Source organism: Sarcophilus harrisii, chromosome 1 (assembly GCF_902635505.1).
Source record: "Sarcophilus harrisii chromosome 1, mSarHar1.11, whole genome shotgun sequence".
Taxonomy (NCBI): domain Eukaryota; kingdom Metazoa; phylum Chordata; class Mammalia; order Dasyuromorphia; family Dasyuridae; genus Sarcophilus; species Sarcophilus harrisii.
In genome coordinates this window covers 471,291,761-471,313,409 of record NC_045426.1, presented here as the reverse complement: position 1 = coordinate 471,313,409, position 21,649 = coordinate 471,291,761, and the positions used below count along the sequence as shown (strand labels likewise).

Sequence of the window (21,649 nt, the reverse complement as noted above, 5' to 3'; positions counted from 1 at the left end):
TTTCTCTGAACAATAGTGACACCCTTTCATATGAGTAGAAATAGATTCAATTTCAACATCTGAAAACTGTCTGTTCATATCCTTTGACCATTTATCAAGTGGAGAATGGCTTGAATTCTTATAAATTAGAATCAATTCTCTATATATTTTGGAAACGAAGCCTTTATCAGAGCCTTTAACTGTAAAAATGTTTTTCCAGTTTGTTGCTTCCCTTCCAATCTTGTTTGCATTAGTTTTGTTTCTATAAAGGCTTTTTAATTTGATATAATCAATATTTTCTATTTGTGATCAATAGTGATCTCTAGTTCTTCTTTGGTCACAAATTCCTTTCTCCTCCACAAATCTGAGAGGTAAATATACTATGTTCCTCTAATTTGTTTATAATCTCATTCTTTATGCTTAAATCATGGACCCATTTTGATCTTATTTTGGTGTACGGTGTTAAGTGTGGGTCCATGACTAGTTTCTGCCATACTAATTTCTAGTTTTCCCAGTTGTCAAATAGTGAATTCTTATCCCAAAGTTACAGTCTTTGGGTTTATCAAATATAGATTGCTATAGTTATTGATGATTTTGTCCTGTGAACCTAAACTATTCCACTGGATCAACTAGTCTATTTCTTAGCCAATACCAAATGGTTTTGTTGACCGCTGCTTTATTATATAATTTTAAATCAGGTACAGTTAGGCTGCCTTCATTTGATTTTTTTCCCATTAATTCCCTTCAAATTCTTGACCTTTTGTTCTTACATATGAACTTTGTTGTTATTTTTTTCTAGGTCATTAAAATAGTTTTTTGGGAGTCTAATTGGTATAACGCTAAATAAGTAGATTAATTTAGGTAGTATTGTCATCTTTATTATAATTTTTTTCATAAAACCAATGCTTAGTTTTATTTATTTGTTCAATCCTTTTTTTACTTTCAATATTATTAATTTCTCCTTTTAATTTTAGAATTTCAAGTTTAGTATTTGATTGGGGGTTTTTAATTTGGTCTTTTTTTTTTAGCTTTTTGAGTTGCAAGCCTAAATCATTGATCTTCTCTTTCTCTATTTTATTCAAGTAAGTCTCTAAGGATATAAAATTCCCTCTTATTACCTGCTTTAGCTACATCCCACAAATTTTAGTGTGATGTCTCATCATTGTCATTATCTTGAACGAAATTATTGATTGTGTCTATGATTTGCTCTTTCACCCAATCATTTTTTAAGATGAGATTATTTAGTTTCCAATTACTTTTTGGTCTATTTACCCCTAACTTTTTGTTGAATGTAATTTTTATTGCATCATGATCTGAAAAGAAAGCATTTACTATTTCTGCCCTTTATGTTCTACTATATGGTCAATTTTTGTAAAGGTTCCATGATCTGCTGAGAAGAAAGTATATTCCTTTCTGTCTCCATTCAGTTTTCTCCAAAGAGCTATCATACGTAACTTTTCTAATATTTTATTTACCTCTTTAATTTCTTTCTTGTTTGTTTTGTCGTTTGATTTATCTAATTCTGAGAGTGCAAGGTTGAGATTTCCCGCTATTATAGTTTTGCTGTCTATTTCTTCTTGCAACTCTCTTAACTTCTCCTTTAGGAAGTTAGATGCTATACCACTTGGTGCATATATGTTTAGTACTGATATTGCTTTGTTGTCTATGCTACCTTTTAGCAAGATATAGGTTTCTTCCTTATCACTTTTAATTAGATCAAGTTTTGCTTTTGCTTGATCTGAGATAAGGATGGCTACCTCTGCTTTTTTGACTTCACCTGAAGCATAATAGATACTGCTCCAGCCTTTTACCTTTACTCTGTATTTATCTCCCTAATTTAAATGTGTTTCGTGTAAACAACATATTGTAGGGTTCTGACTTTTGATCCAGTCTGCTATCTGCCTCTACTTAATGGGAGAGTTCATCCCATTCCCATTCACGGTTAAAATGACTAATTATGCATTTTCTGCCATCTTATTATCCCCAGATTATACTTTTATTTTTCATGCCCCCCCCAATCTTCTTTCCCAGTTTTAAACTTTTGGGCCCCATTTGTATCACGCCGCTCACCTTCTTTAGGATCTCTCCCTCCCCCTTTGAATTTCTTCCCCTTTCTTGTACCCTTTCCTTATTACTCTTTTCCTTTTCCCTTTTCCTCTCCCCCTTTTTAATGAGGTGAGAGAAGATTCTCTGTAAAACAAGTATGTCAATTATTTTCTCTTTGAGCCAACTCTCGTGAAAGTAAGATTCGCACAATATTCCTCCTCCTCTCTAAATTCCCTCAGATGTGATAAGTTTCCTTTGCCTCTTCGTGGGATGTAGTTTCCCTCTTTTTATTCCCCCTTTCCCCCCTTTTCTGACATTATCCTTTTTCCATTACTACTTCCCTTTTTTATGTTATATCAGTAAAATCAACTTATATATATAGTCTTTTTGTATATCCACAACAGAAATACAATTCTCAAGAGTTCCTTTTACCTTTTCTGCTTCTCTTGAGTCCTATGGTCAGAGATCACATTTTTTGTTTAGTTCTGGTTTTTTCCTTAGAAACAAATGGAATTCATCTGTTTCATTAAATGTCAATCTTTTTCCCCGGAAGAAAATGCTCAGCTTGGCTGGGTAGTTTATTCTTGGCTGCATTCCAAGTTCTTTTGCCTTTTGGAATATCAGATTCCAGGCCCTTTGATCCTTTAATGTGGAGGCAGCCAGATCTTGAGTGATCCTTATTGTGGCACCTTGGTATTTAAATTTTTTGTTCTGGTTGCTTGTAATATTTTTTCCTTTAATCTGATAGTTCTGAACTGTGGCCACAATATTCCTTGGAGTTTTTATTTTAGCATCTTTTTCAGAAGATGTTCAATGAATTCTTGTAATGCCTATTTTACCTTCTGATTCTATTACATCTGGACACTTCTCTTTGATGATTTCCTATAAAATAGTATCTAGGCTCCTTTTTTCATCATAATTTTTGGGAAGTCCAATAATCTTCAGATTATCTTTCCTAGATCTATTTTCCAGATCTGTCATTTTTCCAAGAAGATATTTAATGCTTTTTTTAAAAAATTTATCATTTTTTTAGTTTTGCTTGACTGATTCTTGATGTCTCAATGAATCATTGGTTTCTATTCAGTTCTGATTTTTAATGAGTTATTTTTTTCATTAGCTTTTTTTACTTCTTTTTTGTATATGTCCAATTGAGTTTTTAAATGAGTTGTTTTGCTCTATGGAATTTTTTCCCATAACACCAATTTTTTTTAGTGAGTTATTTTCTTTTTCCAATTCACAAATCCTACTTTCTTGGGAATTCTTTATCTTTTCCAACTCACAAATCCTACTTTCCTGGTATTTTTTCATCTTTTCCAATTCACAAATTCTGGGAATTTGTGCACTTCCTGGGAATTCTTTACTTTTTTCCAATTCACATTTCACAAAGTTGTTACTTTCTTACATAGCTTCTCTTTCCTTTCCCCATTTTTCCTCTAGCTCTCTTTTAAGATTTTGAATGGTATCTTCTAGGAGATTATTATGTGATGGGGGCCAGGTAACATTCCCCTGTAGGGTATTGTGTGGAGAATGTTTGCTATTAGTCTCCTTGGGGTTGCAAACCTGCTCTCTTTCTGTATAAAAGCTATTGATCATCCTTTTCATTTTTTTACTCATTTTTTAAAGATTCTGCCTTCAGGGCAAGGAGCTTACCAGCTTCCTCTGTAAAGCAGTGATAAACGCATTGCAAAGAGCACCGAGGTACAGGAGTACTCTGGGAAAAAGTTTCCCCCACCTCACTGGAAGTTATTCAGACCTGGTTAGCACAGGCCTGAGCTAGGGAAGTGCCTAGTGAAGAACCAGCTATGTGGATTAGCAACTGCCCTGAGGCTAGACGCTGAGCAGTGAAAGTGTCACTACCCCAGGCCAAAGACCACTGGGAGCTGTGGGTATTAGCAGCTAACCAGCAAGTAGTCCCAGAGGACCGGAAGTGTCTCTGCCCAGCGAAGCACAGTCACACTGAGGAAGTTCTATTGCCCCAGGCTGAGCCCCTCACTGTACAGATTAGAGGCTTCCCCAGGCTGTGCCCACTTGCTATGCAGCTTTGTAACTGCCCTGAGCAAGCCTGTATTGTGGTTTTACAGAGCTGTTTTACAGTCTGCGCCAAGTCCCTCACTTCCAGTTTTGGGTGGGTATAGCCAGATCCTGTTAGGTTCTGGCATTTTCAGGGTACTTTGTGCCTTTGGATTTAATTTCTCTGCTGATCTGCTGTTTTGCAACCAAGACAGAGCAATCAGCCTATGCCAGAATTGCCTCTGTAATTTTCTAACTGCAGAAGCCACCCCCTTTCCTGTCATTTCTGTTTGCTAGCCTTTCCTACTTCCCTGCCTGTGCTGGTCTATTCCCTCTCCTCAGGACAAACCTTTCCTGGTTATCTTCCAGAATATCTTCGGCTGGTGAGTTGATGTACTTCTAATCCTCGTCGGTTTTACCAGCCAAGCACTATTTTTGAGGATGAATTTAATAATTGGTCATGAGGTTATGAGAGGGGCTTAGAAAGTCGTGTGTGCCTTCTCTGCCATCTTGGCTCCACCAGCTTGATTCTGATTTTTAATGAGTTATTTTTTTCACTCACTTTTTTATATCTTTTTCTAGTTGTCCAATTGAATTTTTAGATGAGTTGTTTTGTCTATGGAAGTTTTTCCATTTTGCCAATTTTATTTTTTAGAGAGCTGTTTTCTTTTTCCAATTCACTGATTCTATTTTCCTTGAAATTGTTTACCTTTTCCAATTCACTAATTCTGTCTTTTTCCAATTCACTGATTCTATTTTCCTTGGAATTGATTACCTTTTCCAACTCACTAATTCTGTTTTTCAAGGATTTGATTCCTTTATCCACTCTATCCAGTGGCTTGCCAAGCTTCCCTTTCTTTTTCCTATTTTTCTTCTAGCTCTCTTGTAAGAGCATTTTTAATTTCTTCTTTGAGAGCCTTATGTGTTGAGGACCAGATCATATTCCCCTTTGGAGATTCATCTGAAGACAATCTGTTTTTAGTCTCCTCAGGGTTTAAAGTCTTCTCTCTATCCATATAGAAACTATCAATAGTTTGAGTGCACTTTAATTTTTTGCTAATTTTGTCGAAGAAGAATCAAAGAAAACAAACTTAAAAAAAAGCAAATGCAGTCTGCTTTTTTTTTTGGGGGGGGGAGGGCTGGATGGTATTACCAAGCTTCCTCTACAGACTGCAGAGGACAGCAGTGAGACACTAGAAGTACCGCAATAGTTGTGCTGCATCTGTGATCTGAGACTCTGAGAGCGTGCTGAGACACTCCGGGTGGGTGTGGCCAGGTCCCAAGAGACCCTAGCTTTTCAGGTTATGGTCTTTACCCCCTATGTTTATAGCTTCTCTGTTGGCTTGCTGCCAGAGCAAAGTAGCCATACTGTGGTAAAGTTCTCCCAGCAGAAACGGCTGAGATCACACCCCACCCCACTCAGGTATGCTCAGTGTGAGCTGCCTGCTGTGTTCTCCCTCCCTGCTGTGCTCCCACTGCCTGCCTTCAATCTGCACCTGATCTAGCCTTCCCTGCCCACAAGCAAAAACAGACCTTTTCTGGTGAATTTTGATGATATCTTCTGTTGGTAATTATTTGTGGTTTTTTTCAGTCAAGCACTTATTCCAAGACATTGTCATGAAAAAAATATTCTGAGAGCAATACAGAGCTTAAATAGATGTGTGGATCCTCTCCACCATCTTGGCTGGAAGTCCCTATTTTTTACATTTATAAACAATATCCTACAAACAACATTCTTCAATGCACAAATAATTTATCATAATACTACTGACTGAAAGGTATAAAGAATGCAATATCACACTATGCCTACCATTTGCTGATTATTGTAAAGGACTTAATTTGGTAAGCAAAATATTACCCCAAAGGCTCTCCTCTAACAAGGAATACTTCCCATGTTTATGTTAAAAATGTTAAGATTCTTTGAAAGTTATAATCATTCAGACAGAATTGTAAGAAAATCCTCTGATCATTTATATGAAGCAAGGCATAAAACAAGGAAAATTAGGCTCCTTCTAACCAAAGGTGTTTATTATTTTTGTAGAAGAAATCCAGAATATATTTCAAAATTAAACAAGATTTCCTATAGATTGTGAGTTTGTTCAGATGTTCTTGTGTTGAGCACTACGCCTAAGTATAAAACCCAAAAAGCTTGTAAAGTATTAAAGAGGAGAGGACAGAGCTCAGAGAATGTAACTCTCTCTCAGTTTCCTTGTACTGTTATCATCCTGTCACATGAAGGGATCTATTCTGCTGGTCAGAATTAGATACCCAGCAGCCACTAGTAGGTTGCTCCCATAACATTCTTGTCTGAAAATGACAATGTGAACTACAAATTCTGTGTCATGAAGAAACATTCTTTCTCAGATCTATAGAATATTTAAGAATTATCTGTGCATACATCAAGGGTAATTTGAATTTTAAAAAGAGATAGGCTAACAGACTCTTTTTTTAAACAGAAAACATCTTCAAAATTACACAGTTGTCTTGGATGGGGAACATTCAAAATATAACTTCTTTTACTTGTGGGAAGCATAAAAAATGGAGGCATATGCTTATCAAAGATCTTCACCATGGAGTATGAATGTGATAGTTTGAAAGGGAAAATGGACTGCATGTTGATAAAAAATGGAATGACACTGAATTTAAGTGGCAACATGAATGTAAACCTGCTATGATGTGGGAGCACCCTGCCAGTGGATGCTGGAGGTCTAACTCAGATCTGTAGAATGAATCTCTTCATGTAAGAAGATGAGGATGATGATGATGACTATAACAACCAAGACAACGACACAAGGAGACTGAGAGGCAGTTGCATTGTCTGACCTCTCTCCTCTTCCCTCTTGCTTCCTATTTATTTCATTCCCAATCCACAAGGAACATCTACGTTAGTAAAGGCTGCTTTGCAACTCTTTCAAGTGTTATGATTCACAGCTGTGGAAGCTCTCAGAGAATTGAACTGCCCCTTCACCTTAGCATACTCCTTAACAGAAACCTAGCATTGAAGTGAAGAAGACAAGGATTTAATCTCTGCTTTTAACACATCTCATCATGTGACCCTGGACAAATCATCTAATCTCTCAGTTTATCTCTAAAAGACTAGAAATTGCAATACAGATAGTGATTTACATTGAGGAGAGTTTGCTTGTTTGGAGTTCCCTCTCAATGAGTTCAGAAGTCCAGTCCCTTTTCCTTTATATTTATGAATTAAAGCCCTTCTCAATGAGATCCACAGTCACTCAATAAAGACCTAGTTGTCAATCAAATTAAGAAAAGTCAAGTGGACAAAAAAACATATTATCCAAATTATGACATTCAGTTGGATGGGAAAGATGCTACATTTGATTTGGGTATTTTTAAATACTGTCTTTTTTCCTTTCCAACCCACTTCTCTCACACCTCATTTTAAAGCTGTCCTTTATGTGTTCTCTTCTCCCATTAAAATATAAGCTGCTGGAGGCTAGGGACTATTTTGTTTTATTTGTGTTTTCCCCCAGTATATAACATAGTAACTAACATATAACAAATGCTCCTTTTAACTATCTATAGATGGCTCTCCTAGCTATCTATCAGAATGGAAAAAGAGGATAAAATCAGGAAGAATCATATTGAGAATGTGTTCAGTGCTTTCATAGCTCTGAAGTTGTTTGCTGCCATGCTAAGCCATTTTTAAGATTGGTATTTTCATAATGATTTGATATGGTTACAAATCATGGAACACCATGACCTGAAAATTACCAACAATGTAAGTAATTGAAAAGGCTATGAAAAGAAACACAGTGGATCATAACAGTATGTAACCAATAATGACTTGCACTTAAGAAATTATGTGAAAGGCATTATCAAGGACATATATGATCAGAGAGAAAAGAATAAAAGCCAGTCTGTGTACTACACTGGAGTCCTTGAAATATGAAAAGAAATAAAGGAGGCTTTGAGTGTGTTAGATACTTTATGAAGAATTTATGCACAGAATGAAAAAATGTGGATGAATTGTAACCCTCTCTGCTCTCCTGTTCTCCTACCTCCCAGTCTTTTTTTCCTTCTAAGACAGTGAATTTCACCTTTATAGTGTCATTTATCCCTTTGTCAATTTGATAAAGGCTAAGAACACTCTCTCAAAATAATGTTTTTAAATGCCAAAAATAAAATATAAAGATTACCTTAAAAAGCCCTCAATTATTTTGAAATAAAATTATCAAAATAAAATAATTTTTTTAAGAAAAGTTCATGGAGTCCGGAAATTACTCTGTTCTGATAGTATTCTCATGATGCAACATATACATATATGTTGTATATGTATACTACACATTGTATGTATTGTTGTTAAGTCAACTCTTTCAAACCATATTGGGGGGTAGAGGGTTGGCAGAGATATTGGAATGGTTTGCCATTTCTTTATCTAATTCATTTTTCAGATGAGGAACTGAAATAAACTGGGATAAGTGACTTTCTTAGAGTCATACAACTAGTAAGTGTCAGAGGCCAGATCTGAACTTGAACTCAAGTCTTCCTGACTCCAGGCCCAGCATTCTAAATATTGTACCACCTAGCTATCTATATCTATGTTTATCTTTATACATATTTACATGCATGCATACATACAATCATTTACATATTGTCTCCCCCAAAGGAATATGAGTTCCTTGACAACAGGGATTATATTATTGTCTGGTACATTATAAGTATTTTTTAAATAACTGACTGTGCTAGTACAGAGAGAATTCACATCTAAGAATTCCTGGTTCCATGTAATATCCATGGATCTGAATTTATCAATAGCTAGACAAATACATAGATGTGCAGATGTCTCTACATATGTTTGCACATATACACTTATGTATATATGTGTATAAAAATAGAGAAAAAGCAAAACAAATTAGTTGACTTCATACTCTGGATGTAATGATTAAATACATCCATTATAAGAAAATTTGTTAGGAAATAAGAACTGATAACATCTTAAAATTTTTGTTCCTTTTGTATTGCTCAAATGAGGATTAAACCATACTTTTATTCACCTAGGCTGAACCATCATTCTATGCAAACAAGTATTTGCTCAATTCTGACATCATAGATCAAAGATTGCTTAACATGCTTTATATAAATTCTCTATTCCTAATCTTGTGCTAAGTGGGGTTTACAACAACAAAACAAATTTACACTGATTAGCTGCTTCAATCTTAAATTAAGAACTGCTATAAAAAGTCCTACTTTTGGGGAAATATAAAATTCTAGAGCTGGATTTGGGTAGTCTTTGTTTATACTCATGTATACACATGCATAGATACACAAACAAGATGCTAAAAATGTAAGGTTCAGGTTTTTGGTGTGTTTTTTTTTCTTTGATATTCCTGCCTATCTCAGTTCTCTAAACCCAAAATAAGTCTAATTATTCTGGCTATGCTACTTTAATTAGTTACCATTGTATATACATTGGCAGCCACCAGAGGGAAGGCATAACGCTGGGTAAAAACTAAAATACTTCTTCACAATTTTCTCTGATTCTTTTACATCCTTTGAAGTTATATAAAAGTCACATTGTGCAAGACTGAATCAAAAACTCCCATAGCATAAATGTTTTATCCATACCTCTTTCTCTGTGCCATTTGAGACAATATTTCTGCAGCACTAAACCAACTTACAAACTTTATCTTCAGGTACTTTTTTTCCTCAGTTTGGCATCCTCATGCTGCCTCTCATGTACACAGTACTTTTCATTAACAAGATCCTCTCCCTTTCCCTCTCCTTTTCCCTTTCCCTCTCCCTCTTCCTCTCCCTCTCCTTTTCCCTCTCCCTCTCCCTCTCCCTCTCTAATTTAGCTCTATTATTTGAAACCCTCTCTTTTTTTTTCCTTTATCTTCACACAATTAGTCAATCTTGTGGGTGGATTTATGATAACTGGAAAAGGCTGAAGGAGATTCCCTTAATTACAATCCTTTCTGTTCCATAAGTAGCAGGTCTTCATAAAAGATTTCCATAAAGTTTTTTCTTAATACCTCCACCTATCATTTTAGATTTATAGGAGGATGTGGGAAGAATTTGAGTAAAGATCAACTCTTGTACGTGAATCTCACACATTCTACCATAACACTCAAAACATTATGCTTATATCACACTTAAAGACTCAAGAATTATACCCATTCTTAGAGTTTTAGCTATTTTAGGCACAAATTTCTCTAATATCAATATGGAGAAAGCAAAAGACTCACAATGACAAAAATGTCTGTGAAAACAGATAGTTTGACATTTTGCTCTTAAGCAAGCAGACTTTTATTACAGAACAGGTACTGACATTTTCTTTATCAAATAGAGATGAAATCCCTTTTTATTGCTTCTTTTTTCAATTAAGAGAAGAATGCATAAATCAAAAGCTATCAAGAATTGAAAAGATAAGCACAAAAATAGAAAAGTATGGAATTGTTTAGTTTTTAATTAGATTATTTTCAGGCAGTTAAAAGACAGATAAAATTTTGAGTTCTGTAGAACCTTTTGAGTTTTGAGTACAAGAAATGTACTTTTTCTATATTTGAGTTATAAAAAACTGCATCCCAAGCTCTAGTCTTTTAAAAATACATTAACCTATACTAGCTAGTATAAAAATGAGAAATTCCCTGTGTATCATACAACTAGCAGTCTGATTTAAATATAACAAATACATTCTAGGATTACGTACTATTCAATGATATAATTACTATAAAGGAATCAATTTTTTTCAACTTTCCTCATTTTTTTCCTTTCTCGAGTCCATAGTTATTTAAATGATATATGCTTAGGCTTAGTATTTATTAAGTTTAGCAACATTAAGTATAATAGTTTATCATTATGCCCAATTGATATGGACTACTAAGTAAACTCCCATTCATACAACATTCAGAAAAATTAGTTGATCCTACTGTATCTGCCTTAAAAAAAAAATGGCAACTACTAGATAAAACAAACCTGCTTCCTGAGAGCTATGATGGTTTCTTGAACTTCTGCAGCAAAATGAATGAAATCCTGAGGAAAACTGGAACTGGACAAATGTGTCATATTTTCTGCATTTTTATCCATTGACAATTTTTCATTGTGCCTATAATGTAGAAGCAAAATAAGAATCAGGGTGGCAGAGGGAAGGATCAGAGTTAAATAAATAAATAATTATGTGAGTGCCTACTATGTGCAAGTTACTGAGATAGATGCTGTAAAGAAGAAAAAGAATTAAAGTCATAATTGAGGATTTACAAGTGGAAAATAAAGAAGAATAATTCATGGAGTCATTTTATTGATATTTCCTTTCAAACATTTTGAATTTTTTTTCCCTTGAAAACTGTGTGGAATGTCATGTTGTATTGAAAGTATATTTGGTTTATTATTTAGATTTCAGAAGTATGTCTTTTCCTAATGACATTTTTCTCCCACTTTACACAGTGACAAAGCTGTGACAAATTAAATATCACACATTATGCAGCACCCGGGTGGGAAAGGTGCTAGCTGCATTACATATTCATGGAAATAGCTATGCTAAGACAATGATAAGTCTGGCTGTCAAAAATCCAACTTTCTTAAAAAGCCAATTGCAAAATAGACCAGCCCTGGCGAACATGAAAGGAAAGAATTCCTGTCAGCTTTTGATGATTTTGAAAAGTTGAAGGAAAGGTCCTAAGATAGAAGCAAATGACCAGATGATTATATGGAGTTTGGGAAATGGGAACAAAAGTAGGATACATTTTGGAATATAATGTTCTAAAGACAATAATTTCACAAAACATAACAGAAATCAAAATCTCATTCCAGGCATATTGGACTACCTGATGATCCCTGAACTCAACATGCCATCTTGAAGCTCCATGTTTGTGTTCAAGCCATTTCTTTTTATTGAAATGCATTCTTTTCTCATCATTGCCTTTAAAAATCTTTATCTTCAAGACTGAAGTCAAGTGCCATCTTCTCAGTAATTATTTCTCTGAACCCCCACCTCTCAATTGAAAGTGTTCCTTAAAATATCTTAGAACTTATCTTAGAATCTTAGAATTTTCCCTGCTTTATAGTCAATATTTTATGTTACTTCTCTGCATAAGTGTAGAATTCTCACCTGGTAAGATACAAGATCTTTAAGGCAGGATGTAGAGAATTTTCTGTCTCTGGATCCCTAGAAAGAGTATCATATAAATAGAGAACAACCTTTTGAATTGATAGGCCTACATTCACATCCCACTTGTGACATGTATTGGCTGTGTAATATTGGTCCAGACACTTATCCTTTCAGTTCTCTCAGCAACAATGTTAAAGACTAAAGTGCAGAGTAGGTGTCTACATTGGTATGAGGTCAGTCACCAGAATTTCTCTATACCATAACTCTGGGTAAAAAACAAAACAAAAACAAAATAAGGGTTCCTAGTGCTTAGAAGAGGACTTGAACTTAGCAGATGTTTAATGATCATTTGGTGATTTTTTTTTAAAGAACAATGACATCACAAGGAAAATGTCTTGACTTGCATACATGTGGAATTTAAGTGAAGCAGAGTTGTACAAAACTGATGACCTCACTCTTCCAGTCTTTGAAAATGTCTTACAAAGTCAGCAGAAAAGGTCTACAAATAGGGTAAGATGCCTTGAGAAACCAGCAGCCAGGAGTGGGAGTGAGGAGTGATGACTGGGATGAGTAGTAGCAGTAAGGAAGGACTCTTGCTTTAGAATACTAGAACTTACAGCAGCAGTGGAACAAGGGCTTTCCTCACAGTTTCAGGGCAGAAAAGAAGACAGAAAAGCCTCAGTTTTCAAATGTATAGAGAACTGAGCCAAATTTATTTTTTTTTTAAAAAGAGCCATTCTCCAATTAATAGATGATCAAAAGATATGAACTATGCCCAAAGGGCTAGAAAATCATGCATATTCTTTAACACTTAACCCAACAATACCACTATTAGACATGAATCCCTCAAAAATATTTTTTTAAAAAGGAAAATGGACCTATACGTACAAAAAATTTATAGCAGCTATCTTCTCAGAACAAAGAATTGAAAATTGAGGAAATACCCATCAACTGGGGAATGGCTGAATAAATTGTGGTATGTGATTATGATGGAACATTATTGTTCTGTGAGAAATGAGTGGGATGCTCTCAGAAAAACCTGGAAAGTCCTCCATGAATTTAAGCAAAGTGAAATGTACTGTTTACAAAGTAATAGCAATGTTACAAGATGGTCAATGATCCACAAATATTCTAAAGGACTTGTGATGAAAAGTGCTATATATACCCAAAGAAAGAACTGATTTTGTCTGAATAAAGACTGAAGCATACTTTAGGGAAAAAAAACTTTATTTTTGAAGGATTTTTTGAGGGGGAAGAACTATGTTTTCTTCATAACAAGACTCATGGAAATGTTTTGGAAGCTTCTTTGGGGAGTCATATTAAATACTCTCATCATAGTTTCCTGCACTAACAATCAGGTGATTATTATAATCATAAATACTTCCTGGTGGCCTCAATAGCTTTAGCAAAATATTCTGAGAAAATTATGGCTGAAAAAAGTTGTTGAAGAAATAAAATCTCAATGACTACTAATATATTACAATCAGAATTGACTTACACCTTGTCCTCACAAATATTTAAAGTACCATTATAAATGTTGCATTATCTTGAAGCATCTTATATAGCCCTAGGTTTCTTTTAAATGCAAAAAAATAAAAATCTCATTTCAATTAATGTGAACTTCCATAATAGGTGCTGGGGAAGCAATTTTGGTGAAAATTGTATATGAAGGTTGTCTCTTTTTTTCTGTTTATCTCTCTCTCTTTGCCTGTCTGTCTCTGTGATTGTCTTTCTATCTCTCGGTTTCTGTCTGTCTGTCTTTGTGTGCATGTCTTTCTGATGCTATCTTGAATTTAAGCTCTACAGTTTTAAATTCACAAGTATAATATTAATATCGTCTTCTTCAATCTGGGAAGGGTTCAAATTTTCAGATTAAACCAAACTGTGGAAAATAGCTAGCAGACCATATGACAGTCAGAATCTAGAAAGATCTTAATAAGATAGACTATTAGTCTGAATCTAAGATGAAATTCAATAGGAATTCAATGTAAAATCTTACACTTAGATTTTTTAAAAATCATCTTTATAAGAAAAAAGATTGTTGGAATAATTGACAGCAGCTTATCTGAAAAACATCTAGTGGTTCTGGTGAACCTGAAATCCAATATAAATCAACATCATGATATCATAGCCAAAAAAACTAATATAATTTTGTGTACATTAACAGGGGAAATTTACTTGCAAAAAAGGAGGTAACAGGACAGTATTCAATCCTTATCTGGCTACATCTGTACTACTACTCTAAGTTCTCTCAGAATGGGAAGGACATTAAAAAGCTGGAGGACATCCAAAGAGGAGTAACCAGGATGGTGAAAGATCTTAATTATACATCATATGAGAAGCTATTTAAAAATCTTTGGATGAATATCCTGGAAAATAGAGATTCAGAGAAGAAATGACTGTCTTTCATTATTTGATGGGCTGTCATAAGGAAGAGGAGGAGGAAACTTCTTTATTCCATTTGATCAAAGAAGGCAGAACCAGGAGCAATGGGTAGAATCTACAATTATACAAATTTAGGTTTTCTATCAAGGTTTCTACTTTTAAAATTTCTTAGAAAAAATCTATTTGAGATAGCTATAAATTGTCTCAAATTGAAGTCCATTTCCAAAAGAGGCTATATGACCATCTGTCAGGTACATTGTAGTAGAAATTCATTTTTATGTATATGTTGAATTACAAAGCCCTCAAGGTCTTTTCCAATGGTAAAATTCTGGAACATGCATTTGGATTGATTTTTCTGAACTAATTCAAAAATGCTTTAGAATGTTTATTTCTGACTCTTGGAAAAATATCTCACTACCTGACAGCAATGCCATTAGAAATTATTTCTTTCATTTCTGAGACATAAAGTTTAACAGTCTTACTGGCTAGAACTTTGGCTTGAGTCATTAGTATAATATCTTTAGAGCTGGATGGGTCTTTAGGTCATATCATCTAATTACTTCATTTTATCCTTGAGGGAGCTGAGGCTCAGTGAGACTACAGACAAGCAGTAAGTAATAGAGTTTAAACTTGAATCCAGGTCTTTTGAATCTAATTCTCTTCTCACTACAAATAGCATTTTTTCCTCCACCAAAACGGATCTTTGGCTGACTTTGACTAGACTGCTACATGCAATGTGATTTCTGTCTTATGTCTTCTAAGAAATCTTCTAAGAAATTGTAGAATTGCAGTATTTTGGCATAGATCTGAAAAATAATCAGTATTGAAGATCTAGGTATGAAATCAATCTTTCAACAATGACTATTAGTTTTGAAAATAAATGTTTTCCATAATCAATTTGTTTATTAAATGAAAGTCTTAAATAAGGTCATCAGTTATAAATAAGGTATTTTAAGTGAAAATTACATGATACTAGATTTTTAATCCCATCGACTATAATGGTGAGTATGTCCTTCTGTTCAGGTTATTTCATTGGCCTTAACCAGATTGAAATGCCATTACTTTGCAATCACATCTCAAGGTGCTGGTTAATTGGCAACAATTTCTTTGATACGCAAAGCAGCCATTGAAGCACAAGATTGGCTCAGTTTCCATAGCAGAGGCAGAATTCAATTTTTTTCTTGCAGTCCTTGAAAGTAAAGCTAAATTCCCTGGAGTTTTCTAAGTTTAACAAGAGCCCAGCCCCACTGAAAGAATATGTATTGTTTCTAGTATTAATAAATAGGCCAGGTACAGGAAAGCTATTACTATAAAATGTCACTGAAAAAAAGCCCATTTTAGATAGCACCAGCGCATACACATATAGGAAGTCAAGAGGACCAAAATACAAATGAAATCAAAGTGAATACAAATACTATATTATACTTGTCCCTGGAATACATATATAACAGAGAAAAGAATTTTCCAGCAGAGTCATCATGAGCCATAATGACTGTAAATATCTAACAATGTATCTCTCAAACCTATAGTTCCTAAGAGAAGTCAAAGAGGAAATGTGCAACAAAGATTAAGGAAAGTAGGAATATAGCATTTTGGTCAGCCATTGGAATCTAATATGGTAAAGAAGAAATCATGCAAAGAAACACACTGTTCAGAATAAGGTTAGCAATACTCCTACCATATTCTGCCCAAAATAGGCTATATCTGGAGTATTGAGTTCAGTTCTTGGTGAGGGTCATTTGCAATTAGAAGCTTTCAGTTAGTTAATATATATTTGGTAAGTACTTCTATATGATACACACACACACACACACACACACACACACACACATGCATGCGCAAATTCAAAAGACAGTTCTTAACCTCACTGAACTCACACTCTAATAAGGGAGATAATAAGCAAACCCAAAACAGGACAAATTGAAAATAAGCAACAGAAGGAAGGCACTCGAAATAAGGAAATGAGATTTTAGCTGGAACTTGAAAGAAGCTACAAAAGTCAGATGGCAGAGATAAAGGGGCACATTTAAAGTGTTAAAGACAGCTCAGAAAAATGCTTATAGTCAAAACATGGAGTATCTCAGTAGAGGAATGGCATTATATGGGGATAGAGGGAAATGTGTTGTACTATGTAAGACAAATGGAAAAGTGGCTGAAAGGGGGTAGAATTTGAAGGGCTTCAAACACCAAAAAGATTTTATATTTGATCCTGGAGGATACAGGAACTACTAGAACTGATTGAGTAAGATGATACAGTCTGTCCTGTAATTTAGGATAATAATTTTAGTAGCTGAATAAAGGATAAATCTAAGTGGGCTAGGCCAGTGAAAAGCAGACCAGTCAGCAAATTATTTCAATAGTCCTGGTATGAAAAAATGGGAGTCTACACTAAAGTGGTAATAGTATCAGAGGACAGAAGGAGGCATATTCAAGAGAGATTAAAAAAAATTAAATTGATATGGTCTAGCAACAGATAGGCTATAAGGGTGAGAGAAAATGAAGAATCAAGTATGATTTTGAGGTTCTAAACCTGGAGGACTGGAAGAATAGTGGTTCACTTGATATTAATTTGGGAATTTGGAAGTTAGAACAGTATGGAGGGAAAAAAATGAGATTATACATGTTAAATGTAAGATATCACCATGACAGCTTAAGATGTCTAATAGGCAGTAGAGGACAAGAGAAAGGTTTCAGTTGGAAAAAATGGATGTGAAAAATCACTAGAATAGAGATAATAATTGAATCTATGAATCTGATGAGATTATTAAATGAAAAAGTTTAGAAGGATAAAAGTAGTCTTATGGCAGGGTTTTGTGGGACACTCCCAAAATTAGCAGCCATCACCTCTAAGAAGGTCCAGCAAATAAGACAGAGCAGTGATCATGTATACAGGGGTCCTCAAACTATGGCCCGGGCCAGATGCGGCAGCTGAGGACGTTTATCCTCCTCACCGAGGGCTATGAAGTTTATTTAAAGGCCCACAAAACAGACAAAGTTTTTGTTTTTACTACAGTCTGGCCCTCCAACAGTCTGAGGAACAGTGAACTGGCCCCCTATTTAAAAAGTGTGAGGACCCCTGACTGTAGTAGGAGGAGAACCAGGAAAAGCAGTGTCATGAATATCCAGAGAGAGTATCAAGGAGAAAAGTGAGATTGACAACAGCAAAGGATGCAGAGAAGTCAAGAACAATAGAAACTAAGAAAAATACAATGGATCTAACAATTAAGAGACCATTACTAATTTTAGAGAGAACATTTTTGACACAAAGACATCCATAAAAAGCCAGATTTTGAGTTAAGAGAAAAAAGTGGAGGCACCTATTGTAAATTATCTTTTCAAGAAGGTAAGTCACAAAAGACTGGAGATATAGGGGATGATAGTTAACAAGGACAGAAATAGCAAATAAATTTTTTGAGGATGGATAAAACATGGATGTAATTATATGTAATAAAAAGCAGAAAATAAACAAGATGTTGAACATAGAAAGTGAGGAATGCTAAAATAAGAAATCAGACGAAGGAGATGGGATAGAATCAGAACATTGATATTAGTAGAGCAATTTGCTTTGAAAAGGAAAAGGGCAACTCTTCCATGTGAGACGGGTAAAGGAGGAGAGAGTAACAGAAAGTATATGAGTGATATGAGATGAAGAAGAAAGGAAAAGAAGCAGCTCTTAGACAATAGCCTTTTTCTGTAATGGGCTTGGAACTCTTGAGTCGATGCACTGAGGTCAGGACAGCCGAGCATTTAAGGCCAACTACCGATTGGATAATACTCTATGGACATATGCTTGGAAAATGGCCCTTCCCACTATCCTGTGCTGGCTCAATGATTGGTGTATACAGGGGATTGGAAGAGGGACTAGGGAGTGGAGTAAGACTTGCCAGAGTCACTTTGGTGATAGATGAGGGAGAAGGCAGTTGTGGAGATTCTTCTTCTATCCAATTCAATCCTACCTCTGAAGACCCAGAATAAAGACTAAGGACTTTTGCTTATCCTGACTCTGGCTGATTCTAAGGTATCCAGGGTGCTAATGCGGTCATCACATTTGGTGCCCAACGTGTGGACCAATTTCACTGAAGAAGTCTCCGGTGATCAGAAAATAGAGTGAGTATTTTAATAGACAAATAGGAAACTTACTTTGTTAGGAGCTAAACTAGTAACCTTTCCTAGCTGAAATGGGCAGATATTGGGAAAAGATTCTCCCCCAGACCTATACCCACCCCCACCCCAAGGGGGCACTTAAGTTGATCAAGAGACAAGGCTTAATTGTAACTTGGTTGCAGATCGCTAGACTCTTGGGTATCTTAGAACGCACCTCCCCTTGGTTCTTAAAGGAAGAAGAGATAGGGCCAGATAATTGGAAGCTGGTAGGAAAGCAATTATGTGAATACTACAATGATAAAGGTCCTCGTTCAATTTCTAAGGAAACATTCTATACATACAATATAATGCAATTGGACTTAAAGAGTCCTGTAAATTATAGAAAAAAGAAAAATTCTAAGAATAGCCAGATGAGGGAGTATGAGAAAAATGAGGACAAAAAATGGATTAAAAGCGATATAACCGGAGGGCATGGGGAGTTAAGTGAGGATGAAGGGCATGGTGATTCAACCCCACCTAAACCAGAACTGGTTCTTGACATGGCCCCATCAACTTCACCAAGGGAGAAGGAGTACTGGTAGGGGCAGTGACACCACCAGCATGTCCCCCCCAGCAATCACACCCTCCGATGATTAGATTGCAAAAGGCAGTACTTAAAGCAACAAAAAAAAGGGCAAAATTTAGGTGATCTGAAAATACGTATGTATCCTGTGATTCAACAGTTTAACTCTTCAGGTCAAGAAAGTAGAAAATACGCTCCTTTTGATATAAAAATCCTCAAAGACCTGAAAAAGGCTTGCACTCTTTATGGGGCTACATATGTTATTATGTTAAGATGTTATTACAGAATTTGGCTTATGAAGTCTTAACCCCTAGGGACTAGAAATCAATAGCAAGGATATGCTTAGAACCTGGACAAAACTTGTGGCTTTTGGAATATAGTGAGCTCTGTAGGATACAAGCCCAACAAAGCAGTCATAGTGGAGTTCATCCTCTAATCACCTATGACCAACTAACAGGTGTAGGTTCTTAAAGCAGAAATTTCAGTACAGATTAATTACCCCAGAGCAGCATATGAGCAAATTGCTGCTGCTGCTATCAAAGCATGGGCTTCTCTCCCCAATAAAAATGATAAGGGTAAAGCCTTCACAAAAATAACACAAGGGCCAAATGAACCCTTTGCTGATTTTGTGGGATGTCTGCAGATAGCTGTTGTACGAACTAATGGTGAAAATGCAGTAACAGACATCATGATAAGGCAACTTGCTAAAGAAAATGCTAATGAGGTTTGTAGTAGAATTATACTAGGACTATACAAGGATACTCCTTTAGAGTAGATCATAAGATGCTGTGCCACAGTGGGCACAAATGCCTTTTATAGCCAGGCTATGATGCAGACTTCCCAAGATACAAACATGGGAAGGCAGGGTCCCTTTTGGCAAGGGACTTCCAGAGAGACTCGTCAATGCTTTCAGTGTGGTAAAGTAAGGCATCTGAAAGCTCAATGTTGGCACAGAGACAGAATGAGAAAACAGGGTGGGAGAACAAGACCCAATACCCCATGTCCAAAATGCAACAGAGGCTTCCATTGGGCATCAGAATGTAGACTGATTCAGGGAAATGGGATGAGGGGCCCAGCCCCAGGGCCCAAGACAAAAATTACTTGGGCCATGATGGCAGCTGATGCTATACCCAGAGAATGCCTAGAAGTCCAGTACCCAGACATGACCAATCACCCAGGAAACCATATGATGGGAGAAGGGGATTACACAATCAACCAGTCAGGAAGCAACCTAATGGGAGAAAGGGATTACAATTGGGGAGAATAGAGTTGTATGCAGCTGAGACAACTGAGATACCACCTGGAAAGGTGAAATCTGTTCCTCTCCAGTCTATGGATCCCTTGCCTCCAGGCACAGTAGGCTTGACCATTTAACCTCCTTTTTGTACATACAAAACAGTATCCATCCACACACTAATGTGGGAAACTGGGGAATGTATAGATAATATCCCAGTCATTAATACAAGTAGACAATGTGTGACTTATCAACCAGGAGAAGTAGTAGCATCAGGTTTACTGATACAGACTCCTAATAAGCAATCTGGTGATAGTCGCCCAGATTCTGACTCCAAACAAAAAATCCAGGAATATACTAGACAGCAGCTGTGACAGCTGACCGACCTATGTTCACTATCTATATAAATGACATACCATTAGAAGGAGTGGTAGACACTGGTGCAGATCATACAATCATTAGAGATGCCAACTGACCCAATCACTGGCCAAAGATTAAGGCAGACACCTACATGTCTGGTGTAGGAGGATCAATAGTAGCTGAAGTTAGTGCTACCCCCTTTGAGATGGATATTTGAAGGTAAAACAGGAGTTTTTACTCCTTTTATAGTTGAAAAATCCCCATCAATCTGTGGGGAAGAGAAATTTTACAACAATTAGGAATAAAAATGAGTACTTCAGTATTTTAGGCAGGGTTGCTGTTGAAGGCCTACCAACACTTTCACCTGTTCTTATTCAATGGACAACTGATACATCAGTGTGGATAGAACAGTGGCCCTTAGGTAGCAATAAAATTCAGGCCTTATTAGATATAGTACAGGAGCAACTTGACTAAGGAAACTTAACAACCTTCTCTAAATCCTTGGAATTCCTCAGTATTTGTTGTAAGAAAGAAATCTGGAAAATGGAGGATGTTGACTGATTTAAGAAAGGTAAATGAACAGATGTAAACTATGGGAACTCTTCAGCCTGGGCTTCCATCTCCTACTCAATTGCCTAGAGAATGGCCTTTTTGGGTTATAGACATTAAGGATTGTTTCTATTCTATCTCTCTAGATAAGGAGGATATGAAAAGATTTGCCTTTTCAGTGCCCAGCGTTAACTTAGCTGAGCTTAATAAAAGATATGAATGGACAATTTTGTCACAGGGAATGAACAACAGCCTTACTATGTCTCAAATGTATGTTGCTGCTGCTCTTACTTCAGTAAGAAAAGCATTTCCAAAAGTTATGTTATTATAGTACATGGATGATATATTG

At 35.8% G+C, this 21,649-nt stretch overlaps 1 protein-coding gene across 2 annotated transcripts in view; it reads right to left on the bottom strand.

The window, feature by feature from the left end:
• PXDNL (peroxidasin like) overlaps window positions 1–21,649 on the bottom strand; it is a 538,497-nt gene that overhangs the window by 23,108 nt on the left and 493,740 nt on the right. Inside the window, exon 21 of one of the 2 annotated variants that reach the window (XM_031946417.1) lies at window positions 10,975–11,104. In XM_031946417.1, coding sequence (XP_031802277.1) covers window positions 10,975–11,104 — 130 coding nt within the window. Of the gene's footprint in view, window positions 1–10,974; window positions 11,105–21,649 lie in introns of those variants that run through there. The other variant, XR_004230951.1, reaches the window with a different exon arrangement.